General features: G+C 32.5%; 1 protein-coding gene across 2 annotated transcripts in view; it reads left to right on the top strand.

Annotated features, from left to right (window-relative positions):
• C3H18orf63 (chromosome 3 C18orf63 homolog) overlaps positions 1-11,280 on the top strand; it is a 28,720-nt gene extending 17,440 nt beyond the window's left edge. Inside the window, exons 9-14 of one of the 2 annotated variants that reach the window (XM_087890393.1) lie at positions 1,393-1,489; positions 1,595-1,676; positions 2,915-3,093; positions 5,726-5,804; positions 5,896-6,689; positions 10,103-11,280. In XM_087890393.1, coding sequence (XP_087746519.1) covers positions 1,393-1,489; positions 1,595-1,676; positions 2,915-3,093; positions 5,726-5,804; positions 5,896-6,689; positions 10,103-10,162 — 1,291 coding nt within the window. In that variant the 3' untranslated portion in view covers positions 10,163-11,280. The remainder of the gene's footprint in view (positions 1-1,392; positions 1,490-1,594; positions 1,677-2,914; positions 3,094-5,725; positions 5,805-5,895; positions 6,690-10,102) is intronic. The other variant, XM_087890394.1, reaches the window with a different exon arrangement.
• Positions 11,281-12,816: the final 1,536 nt, after the last annotated feature.

Raw genomic sequence — 12,816 nt, 5'->3', positions numbered from 1 at the left:
TTCTCAGAATTTTATGAATATTTAGACTATTTTTTTAATACAAATTCAAAAACAAACTACTTTGAGTAGTAACATAACAAAGCAAATATCTTCTTTAAATTTGAACAGGCATTTTTGAAAACTCAGTATAATCTTTAGTTCTTTACACTTAATTCTAAATGACAAGTTCACATCTGTGAGCAAGACTACCCTACAGAAAAAAAATCAGTTGTATGGTTTATTTCTTTGGATTTTAAAAATGCCAGAACAATAGTCAAGCAACATATTTGGGAATTACAAAGGGGTTCCAGTCATCTATATGCAGGTTTGGTTTTTAACAGCCTTGCCTCTACCAACTTCATTTCCAATATCTTATTACAAAATGACTTTTTCATTAGTTCTATGTGTAATACTAATGAGGGACAGATGTTTGTATATCACTTGAGCCACGTTTCTGCTTTAGTGGATTGGTGAAGTGGAAATAGTCACTTTGTTATTTTATGATATGTCTTTATAGACATATTTGAATTATAGATCATTCCTCTTTTATGGAATTTTCCAGGCAAGCAGTCTCAATCCTGTATCTCATAACTCTTAATCAGCCTGCATATTTGCAGTAATCTAGTACCAGTAATTATGATGCGCAGCTGTTCATAGAACTTGGTGTTCCTTTTAACTTTTGTTTTAGGCTTTTGGATTGTTTAAATCCAGATGTGTCTACTCTTTTCAGATGCTAAATGCTGATTTATAATAAATTAAACTATATATATATATATAGTTTTATATATATATATATATATATATATATATATATATATATATATATATGTAGGTCTTTGGTTATTTGGATCTTCTCCCACGTAAAATTGGAAGTGTCTTGGCGACGTTTCGACGAAGTCTCATTCGTCATCTTCAGGCTGGTGTTCTCGGCTTTGTGCTTCCAGGAGCAGCACGAAGCTGAGAACACCAGCCTGAAGATGACGAATGAGACTTCGTCGAAACGTCGCCAAGAAACTTCCAATTTTACGTGGGAGAAGACCCGAATAACCAAAGACCTACATACAAACACCCGCGAAAACGTGAGAATATATATATATATATATATATATATATATAATTTTAGAAAGCTGTAAATTTAAAATTATATATATATAATTTTATATATAAATATATATATATATATTTTAAATTTACAGCTTTCTATTTCTATATATTTTATTCTGTGTCTACTTTTCCTCCTTATGACTATATTGCATTAAATAAGATATAAAATGTGTCAAATTCTATTTCTTAGCTTATTTTAGGGTAATAGAAGTCCACATTTTTCAAACCTAGTTTAAAATATCTGTTACATAATTATAGTTTCTACCGCTTAATACTAATTTTCTAATATTCTTTTTGTATCTCTGCCAGTATGAAAATGGGTCAGATAATGAGTATCAGTCATTTAATTCCACCTGATTCTCCATTTCATTCATACAGTGATCTACAGCTACATTGGAAAAATCTAGTAAGAGTATACTTACCAATTTTTTTTTACCATTCATTGATAAATAATAAATCAATTGACAAAATAATTACTATGTATTATCTTATGTATATATTTTATCTTTAGTATGGCTACCTTCTGCCAGAGGATTCACAGACGTATTTCAGCATTTATTTCAAACTAATAGGAGAACAATTCTTTACATATCTTTTATGTTTTATTTATTTTCATGTGGGGCCTTCTTAGGAACATGAGCCAAGATTATAATATGAAAATATGCTATTAAAATACTCCTTTACTGAATATTTGTTGTAAAGTTAAATAAATATTTGTCTCTTACCACATGAAAAATAAACATTTGTAGTTATCTCTCATTTGATGAGATAAATGTAAAATAAATCAATGCATATTGCATTTTTTTCCCAATATAAACTGAGTTTCTTAAAGCAGAATTATATGCTCTAATTGTAGATTCTCTGCATTTTGTGTTTTCGTATATAGAAACCCATCTGCAGCCATTTTTCTTCAGAAGGTAGTGAAGTCTAAATACCAATCATTTATTTATTTCTTCCAACTTTCTGCATCATGGTCAGTTTTAAATTAAGTGGAAAGTTCTGCAAAAGGCTTCAAAATTTGTTTAGAGCAAGGCTGTCAAACTTGCGGCCTGTGGATGCATCACGGACTGGCCATGCCCATGCCCGGTATAGCAAAGGGGGAGAAAAGTCACGATATATCACATGATGACACCCCTGGTTTAGAATATGCAAGTCTGAATGCAAATAATTAACTTTGGCTTAACCCTGACAAAGCTGTATTGCTGTAGGTTTCATGCCCCACCTGTATCTAATGATTTGCCATTATTATGGGCAGTTGCACAGTTAACCAGAAGTTTAGATTACATTTGGCAGCACCTATATTTACTTACTACAATGTTGCTGCCAATGTTGCTGAGACATACCTAATTGCAGCCAGCTAAACTCTGATTTCACACTTCATCCCCAACACAGAACAGTATTACCACTGCCACCTCTGCTCAACTTCATTCCAAATTCCTGTTTTTCTCTTATTGGCCCAGTTCGTCAATTACACATAAACCACACAACTTCACCTAGCAAATTTTGCTGTACCAGTGGATCCTTAGACCCTCCAAATCCTATAAACTCTTATTTCCCTTCCTCCAATACCTACATTTAAACTTAACCATCAAATAATGAGCTTATTCCCGAACAGACTCTGCTGAAACAAATGAAACATGGGCAAGTTTTTCTGAAGTTCACATTCATTTCACTGACTTTGTGCAGAAAGTACCTGTAGCAGTTTTTACTTGCTCTCATTACTTTAATGAACTCCTATCATTCAAGAAATTGCGCCTATGGTAAACCTGATGCTTTTTAATATCAATTTGTCAAATTATTTATTTCATTCCTTAATAATGATTCAGATATCCTTCCAGTTGCATCAGAAGTCAGCCCATACAGTACTTTCCTAGAGCGGATTTAGAAACAATTTTAGATTCTTTTGTTACTGATCTGAATACTGTCATTCCTCATATATGTGGATTTCCTTTTAAGGTGACACAGAAAGCAATGTGTACTACAAACAATTTTATATCAGCATCTGTTCAGGTAATATTGTATATGTAAGTGTGTATGTGTGTATCATTTATTGGCATATACTTGATTAAACATTGAAATAGTCAATTATCTTCATTTTTCTCAATATATCTTTTCTACTGCTTTATTATAATAATTGAGAAGGCAGCTAAAGTGTGATAGTAAACACGGAGAGCAAACACAGTGTTTTTGCTGTGAAAAACACTGATGTAACTGGATATCCCTAAATAGCTAAAATGATTCCTTAAGGACTAGCTAAATGCAAATTCTGATTACTATGCCACTTATTTTTCTATAGAAACCTCCTGAATAATTAAAAAAAATAAAAAATGACTTCCTTGCAGAATTATGCACTAATTACTTCCAGATGGAGATTTGTACCAATATTATTATTAGATAGCAATCAGCTACAAGTCTAATCTAAGTTGTCTTGAGTAATAGAAATAAGGAAGAAAGAGCTGACAAAACTGCTTATTGGTATTTTGAGATATTCCATAACAAGGATAGATACTCAGTAATTTCTAAAAACTGCAGTTGAATTGTATCTTAAATCAGTTGGATTTGCTTGTAGCTATTAGTTGTTGATCACATTGCAGCTTAGCACTGCCTGTTCTCTACAGATGTGGCTCTGAGGTTTTACATATGGGCTTTGTCTAAAAGTTCATGCTTACAAAACAGGAGACAATTTTCTATTCTTATACTTTATTTTCCATCCATTTTTAAAATCTATATTGTATAAATATGATGGTAATAGTAAACCATGATGGCTCTTGCTATTGATTTAGTAATTTATAATGCATACATTGCCTAATATTTTTTTCAGTGATGCTCAAAAATTAAAAAATAAAATAATTTTCTCACCATGTTATAGTAATGGAAAAGAATGAAAAAAGAAAGTTGGAAACATGAAAAGAAGCATTTAAGCATCTGTACTATCTTTGGCTAGTAATTGAAGGCAGGTTATGCCTCTCTTCATTTTTTTAGTTCAAAGGCAATGAGTACTGTTTCTGGCACAAAAGTAAAAACAACCTGATATTTTCTGAATGAGAGGTGGAATTTGATTACATCATTTTACATGATGATCTTCCAGGGAAGAAGGGAATATAACTAGCTTCCCATCTGGCCTTAGTTAACAAAGAATTCTAGATATTTCTGGAAGAAATTCACCACACCAAGCAGTGATGAAAAATGGAATTGATACTGAAGGTGCTGTCAGTATGTAGATCGCATCTTGTCCCATCTTTAATTTGAAAACAGATGCTGTATCATGCCCATTCAGGTATATCTGATCTGTGCTGAAATCTGAAATGAAAACATCAATGCATTCAATCTGAACAAGGCTAAAGGGGTTTAATTTAACTTTGTTATCTTATTCAGAAATGTTTAGCAGTAGTATTTTTATTATATGGTAGAAACAAGGTAATTCAGCTTAGAAAATATGTTTTCTATGATATAACTGCCAGGGGTAATGTGAAAATTCCTCTATATCTTACTTTTGGTAATATAGCTTTATAGTGAAAAGTGCTGATACCAGCAAATGCAGTGAAGCTAGAATGAATTATAGATAGTCCTTGACATCCGACCATTAATTCAGTGATCATTCAAAATTACACCAGTTTTGAAAGAAGGGATTTTGGACCTGTGCCTGAAGGCACGGTCATTGCAGCAACCCTATTTTCCTTCCATTTATGCCCTTTTAGCTCTCTGCTTCCCTGCTTTTGATTGCTCTTTCCTTTTTTTTTTTTTAGCAGCATATATCCATCCCCATCCAGGATCTCTGTGCAAACAGGTGTTTGGGCATGCTGTGGCTTAAAACTGCTACTTCCTTTCCTTTCTTCTTTTTCAATGTATGAAGCCTGCAAAACGCAGCCCCTGTACTCCAGTGCAGCACAAAGCCTAGTCACAATCCAGCCAGGCCAGGCACACCACATCAGCAGTGGGAGGAAGAAGAGAGGAAACATCAGCTGGGACTAGGGAGCATACATGTGTGCAAGTGTAGGGAGGCAAAGGAAAGAAGGTGCAGGGTGTCTGTGAGTGAAGCCAGGAAAGAGGGAGTGAGAATAAAGAAAGGCCCCGGGAAGGAAACTTATTCAAGCAACTTGGAATCTTCCTTACTGGCTTCCCCACTGACTTTGCTTGTGGGAAGCCAGCAAGGAAGGTTGCAAATTGGCAATGACAGCAGAACACTGCAGCCTGTCAAAAATATAAACTCGTTGCCAAGCATCCAAATTTTGTTCACCTGATCACGAAGGCACTTTGAGGAACGACCATAAATTCTTTCATTCAACACCCATCGTTGACTGCAAACAGTCATTGAATGAATGGTTGTAACTTGTAACTCAAAGACTATCTGTATAATTGTTCATTCCAATACAGTTGAAATGGAATTGAATTATTGTTCACTTTCAGTCTCTCAATAAAACATACAGGTCCATTTGAATGGATTTTTATCCTGTGTCAATTTTTATGAAAAGATTTTATGTGTTACTAATATTTAGAAAATTACATTTCTTACCATATTAATTTTCTGGTATCGCATTATTCAGTTATAATTGTTAATTCCAAAATATTTACAATTATATATAAAATTAATTAGTGATGTGTAATGTGATTCAAATTGTTTTATTTGGTTCCTGTGTTTTAGAAAGTAAACTCTAAACCAGCCAACCTTACTGTAGGAAGGAACTGCAAGGTACCTTTGACTCAAGTAGTTCCAAAGAAAGGTATTTCAAACTTTAAGCATGTACTATAAATAATAGCCACAAGGTGGAGCTTAAAGTCAACCATCTGAAAACTGATGTTTTCTTTAAATAGGATATACTTCTGCAGATGATGAGCATGGTGGAGTAGGAAACAAAAACAATATTGGACAACAGTGGAAAACCTCAGAAAATTCTGGTTCAACATTGAAATCAAATGACGCCAAGAGGATCATACCCATTTTCAAAAGAAAGTTATTGCAAATGGATAGGCAGTTCACTAAAAGAACCAATGAAAAGAAAAGAAAAAATGTTTCAAAAGATTTATCAAAACTAGTAACAGATCATGCAATTGCTAAATCAGCTGTATTCAGCCCAAATGCAGATCAGATTAACAAATCACTACCTGATACATCATTTCAAAATGTTACAAATAAAAGCGTTTCTCAGAAGATGAGAAAAAATATTAGAGCTAACAAATTTGTATTAAAAGAAGAAAATAAAGATGTTGGTTATCTGTTAAACTTCCCTTTACCTAATGGAACAGTTTTAACCAAACATTCCAATAAAACCAAAGCTACAAAGCTACATTTTTCTTTGATATCTGCTGATAACCAATCAAAGCATCATACAGCAAGCATCTGTCAGCTTTTGAATAAACCTGCACATCTCAGTGCAGGTCAGAATCTTCTGAGGTCGAAGAAAACTGATGAAATAGCTGAAGGAGCTCTCAGAGTATTTCAGAATCAGATACAAAATCCAATGAAGGAAACAAAAACAAATGCTTACAGATTAACAGGTTCAGGATTTGAAGGGCTGACAACATCCAATAAATCCAAAAGAAAAAGAGATTGGAAAGAATCAGTGTCCTATCAAGACATCACTAAGACCTTAAGACCTCATCTGCAGGTATAGTAAATAATATAGATGTACGTAAAAATGGTAGCTCACAAGCTTTTCATTATACTGATTTACACAATGAATAAAAAGCAAGCATGTGACTGCTGAGTTCCATGCATATACTTTTAGTATATTATTCCTCATGCTTAACCAGAAATTTGTCATGACACTTGCTTTTTCATATGAAACTGTTTATGTGGTCTACATGTATCAAGTCAATTAATTCAATCAGATCTGAGATATACAGAGAGTTGGCGTGGTGGCCTAATGGTGAAGACTCTCACCTCCCACTTGGAAGGTTGAAAGTTCAATCCTAGGTAGCAGCAGATGTTTTTCTCCTAGGATGCCAAGAAATCTGCTGCAAACTCCACATGGCATCAGGGAGGAATCCGGTCAGTAAGCAGTAAACTTCATCCAGTCGCCCGAACTCTATCCCGAACTAAGGGATTACAGGGTCATAAAAAGGGAGTATCTGAGCTATATAGAAAAGTTATGTATTGTTTTTTCTTTAAAAATTGGTCTGAACCAGATATTGATAATGCATTGGCAGTGAGCACCAGGATACAAAACTTCCTGGCCTGTACATCATGAGAATCTCTGAGCTTTTTAAATTAAAAGTATTGATTGTGAAATAGCATGATATAAAATTAACCCTTTCTTACCTTTCATGTAGTTCCTTTTAGAGGTTACAAATGAATAAATCTTAGAAACTGACTCTAATAAGAATAGTTAAGAGAAACTATGAGATTAGATGGCAGAAAATATTAGTTGATATAACTTTTGAAATTTGTATAATTTTCATAAAGGCTAATTTAAATTTTTATAACATGCTATACACTTCTTTTTAATTTTAGGATACATTAATTACCATTATCAATATTTCAAAGAAGAAAAGTTCAGTGCAACTGAAAAACATTTAACATTCAGAATCAATTTCAGGCCTAGGAACTAACTTGGAAAAATCATGAACTTTTCCAATTTTCTCTGAATTTCTATTGTCTTATATAGAGACAAACAGAAACAGAAAAAGTGGTTATTAGGAATATCTTTTGTTTGTTTGAAAATCAACATTATATGAATTGATACCGATATGAATATGCAGTCTAATAGCTGATGTCCTAAAAACAGTTAGGTTGTAGAATTGAATTAAAATGTTCTATCTAGGAATGTCAAACTGGTATCTTGTAGATATTTCAGCTCTGATCAGCATCAGCCAAGATGATAAACAGCAAAGAGCAGCAAGATTGTTGAAAACATTTGTAGCCCACCCCAGTTGTAGAACCTGGTGATTGCAAGTAACTCCCTGGATTTCTATTGCTGATCCTAAGGAAACTATTTCATGTTGCATAAGAATGAATGACCACAATAATTCATTTAACTATATAATGTACATTATATATACTTTTAAACTTCAGTGTAAACTTCCAAGGTATTTAAAAGCATATATACCATTTTAGATCAATTTTGTTTTTCAAATGTACTCTTTATTAAGTCATTGATATTCCAAATTCTGTTTATAAAAATATTTGGAAAATAATATTAACACGATGCAGTTTTACACTGAATTAAAGTCTGCATTGTTTTAAAAGCTATAGCTATGTAAGATTAATAATAAATAATAATAAAGACACAGAAAGAGAGAGAGATAAAGCAACTGCATTCACCAAGAAAGCATGCCATAGATAACTGTCACTTTACTTCATCTGGCACAGGAAGCATAATTGTACAAGACATGCCCCACATCACAGTTACTACCCACTATCTCGCAGTTCAGTGGAGGAGAGACATCTCAATTTGGGAATTCAGCTTTCTCCTTACCCCGGGACCACCTGTCTTCTACGCATTAAATTTCAAATTATTTTCCATCATGTAGCCCCATTATTCGTAGCTAGTGCTCAATGGTACTGATTGGTCCCTTCAAATAAGAGAGTATGGAATAGCAGAGTTAGGTCTTATTGGTGTATTGATGGCATTCTATTCTAGAATTATGGATGACCATCCCTGGAAGTTCCATGTAAATGCTAAATTATATTGTGGAATAGTATTAATAACTGGCCTAGATATTGAATCATTGTCCCCCCAGAACCACCTTCTTGTCCCAGCAAGAAAGACCAGGGCCACTGCAAAATAACCACCACAAAGCCCAACACAACCAGACAGCTCAAGTTATCATAATTGACCATAACAAAAGATGCCAACATGTCCAATAGTACTAGCAGAATTAAAATTCTTTCTTCTATATAGGTCATCTTTTGAGATAAACAAAAATGTCTTAGCCTCATAGCCTGAGAGAAAGCCTGAAAGAAGTAGGTCCAGTCTCAAAATGTTTTACTAAGCTGTTTTCCCAAGAAAAGCAACCACATCATTTTGGATCAACCAGTCCAGTGTGAATATTATTATGTATAGTAACGAATGAAATAAAATAGATTAAAACAAGACTAATTGAAAAATAACTGTACAGCTTTTATAAATATTTGTTCACAAATATTCATATTCACATTCCCTGTTCCATATTCTGATTTTGTGTTTTTTATTTATATACAAAAAGGGAGGAATTATACACAAGTAACAAAAAGGATTTTTTTTAAAAAAAAAACCTCTTAAATATAGTTTTAAGCCTTGAGTACACAAAATAATGTTGATCAGACTTTCCATTACATGAATAAAGAGCTAGCTCCTAAGAAGGAAATGAAAATATGTTATCAATCCAGTTTTGTAAATCTGGGTCAGCACTGTCTTTTCTTTTTTGTCTTTCCACTCTCTTCTTTTTTGCTCAATAAATTCACAGATCTAAATAGGGATAAAAAAAATCCAATTTTTTGGTTCATAATTCATCATGACACCCACATCTTTAAATCATATTACTCTTCCCAGAACTACTTTCGCATACATAAATCAAATGGGATGACATTAGACCAGGTTCATATCACATGTGCAAATGTGCCTTGCTATCAGCCTAATGAAATTCATAGCCATCTCCTTTTAAACTTTCTTTGATGTGTCCATTGAACATTATAAAATATTTTTGAATAAAACTTATATTAACAAGAAATATACCTAATATTCTTTAAGACTATTAAGTATTGATTTGTTAGTATAGTATAAGGATCTCCCTATATAAATTTGAAAATACTCAAAATGCATTTCACTGCTTATTCAGCTTTTATTTAAGTTACAGTTTTGATATGCTTGTTATAGTAAAATATTTAGTTTTAGGCCTAAGATGTACTGATACTTTGATTACTTTTTAAATCATAGCTTTTGATAGACAAATGAATGATAATCAGCCAACAATTATTGGAAAATCATATATACATTTTAACATAAATTAGTAATAGACAGAGATAACATTTGTGATAGCAATTTTGATTTCTTAAATGTAAATATAATTTATTTTAATGCTTAATATATTTTATTGACAGGAAAAAGAACGAAGTTATGCAAAACCTAAGAAATCAAGAACCAGTAAATCATCAAAGTAAAAAAAAGATGCAAGAGAGAAAATAAACAGCAGGTTTGTCAAAACTAAACCATGAAAGGGTGGTGCTGTTTTCATTTAAGACTTGAAGTATTTAATTCATATTGTGCTTTTCCTGTTTCATGATTGAATAATTTATGATTAGAAAATGGCGAATTTCCAATTTTTTTCCCACAGCAGTCAAGAAACCATACACATTAAAACAGACAAATAAGTCTCCAATTCGTGGATAGAATCCAAGTCATACAACATATCTTCTATGTGTAAATTAGAATTACTGATTAAATTTCTAAGCTGCCAATAACAGATATTCTCTGAGCAAGTAATACATATGCTTATAAATTATTTGCATTGAAAATAATGGAAACAGTAAGACAATAACCTCCAGTATAACTCTTATATTCTGAATGTATAATTAGTTTGACCAAACGGACTGCTATTGTTCATATGCAATGCTAACTGTAGTTTAGTTCTACATCCCAGCAGAAAGAAAACCATGAAGTGCTTGGTGCAGATATACAATTCTAATTCTCTGCATTAAGAGGAAGAACGAAATAGGATTCTGGTTTACTTTATTTAAATCCTGGCTTATCATTAAATTTAAACCAGGAATTATAATTATAATAAAATTGTAAACACATTGGTGATCTGCCAACCCCTATCTAAGGCAGTAATGACAGGAAAATGTGAAGGACTGCAGGTGCAAAAAGAATTTTCCACTTTCACTCTAAAGCATATATTCAATCGTCCTTACATGTCATGAATTGTGGTTTATTTACTATTTCCTAATGGGATTTTAAAAAACTCCAATATTTGTTCACTCAACAAAAGTATTTTGAAATAGTGTTTTTGTTCTTGCTGTTGTTTAAAACATAAACTTTTGTTAAAAACATGAATTTAATTCTTGATACTTTCTTTAAAAGTTATCATTCAGACTGTTTTTATCAATTTCTTCTCTTATATTTCCTCTGTCCTGTAAAGACGCCATACTTCTCTTCTACAGACAAAAGAATATATTTATGTGATTATAAATCAAAATACACACTTCTCTTCAAAAGTTGTTACATAATTATTGTAGTTGATTTGTTCCTCTGAAAAGTAATAAAAGAACATTCTTGCGTACTTTCCTTCCTTTCTGTATTAATATAAAAGTCCTAATTTTGATTGGTATTTATGATCATAAACGTGCAATGTGCATCTATAATATATCAAGAAGTTATTCAAACAAGTTATACATATGTAACAGTTATAAAAATGATAACTATATAGAGGTGGTCCTAATTTAATTACCAGTTTTTTAGTAAGTTTTTTCAAACTTACGATGGTGCTGAATGGTTACCATGTGATGTCCTCACTTTATGAGGTGTGGGATTTCTTAACAACCACAACAGCATGCATAAGTGCACCAGCGTGCCTACCATCCCTGTCCTACTGTCCCCATTTATTTGTATTCATTTCCCTCATTCATGTCCATGTTCATATTCATACTTGCTATCTTGTACATGTTTGACAAACTAATAAATAAATAAAATAAAATAAAATAAATAACAACAACCTGGAACTGCTGGAATTGCTGTGGCTAAACGACTTTATGACTGTGTCACTTAGTAACAGAAACTCCAGTCCCAATTGCCTTCATTAACTGAGAACTATCTGTAGTGTCCATTGTTATAAGTAATATTTTACAATACAAAGCAAGTACAGTTTTGCATATTAAGATCCATTTTTTATGAAATAGATTAAGGTAAAATACAGCTTTAAAATAGCAACAATGGCCTAGATTCAAATGCACCCTATTTTGGCATGTACTTATATTCCTTGATACCGAAATAGACAAGATGTGTTGAACCCGAAACAAAATTTTGAACAGTTTCTGCAAGAAAGGCATTTATAATGCAGCAGAAACTAAAGTACTTTAAAATTATACTAAATACCGTAATTGTATTGATATACAGTCTAGCTTGTGTTGATTGGCTTAAAGAATATGCATCTTGATTCTTTGGTGTATGAATCAAAAAATTGTAATCATGCTTTATTGTAAATCATATTTGAATTCTAATATGCATGTGTTTTAATTTAAAGGCTTTATAATAGGTAAAGTGGGAATAATTTGTCAGAATATTCTGCATGCAAATATAATCTTATAATCATGTGTACTTTGAATAAGCATCACTGAGTTGAAAAGGATTTACCGGTATATCCCAAGATAAGTTTACAGATTTTTGACTTTTACAGTTATACAGAACATGGTGTTTGGACAAAAAAGCTGAGTTATAACTTTTCCCAAACATGTTAGTTTCCTGTAAAGATAGATTTTAAAACAAAGTAATATCTACAACATATAATTGTACTGTACCTTTTATTAAAATTTGAGGTAACTTCATTGTACTGTATCAGGGATATTGACCTATGCCTGTTTTCTCCATCCTAGCATTTTGTAGAAGCATTAGATCTGCAACTTCCAGAATTCCCGCTCAGCATGTCAATTAGCTAGCTAGCTAATTTATTTCTTTATTCTCATTTATATCCTGTCTTTTAGCTCACTCCTTTCCTGATTCCTCCCCACCTCCTGTCTCTCTGGGGATGCATGTGTGTATACACTACAGCAGATTTACTGTATTACCTACATGTTTATAGCAGATCTCAAAATTGTATACT

This window comes from Pantherophis guttatus, chromosome 3 (genome assembly GCF_059756535.1).
Source record: "Pantherophis guttatus breed Tessera chromosome 3, ASM5975653v1, whole genome shotgun sequence".
Lineage (NCBI taxonomy): Eukaryota > Metazoa > Chordata > Lepidosauria > Squamata > Colubridae > Pantherophis > Pantherophis guttatus.
This window is presented reverse-complemented; position numbering and strand designations above follow the sequence as displayed.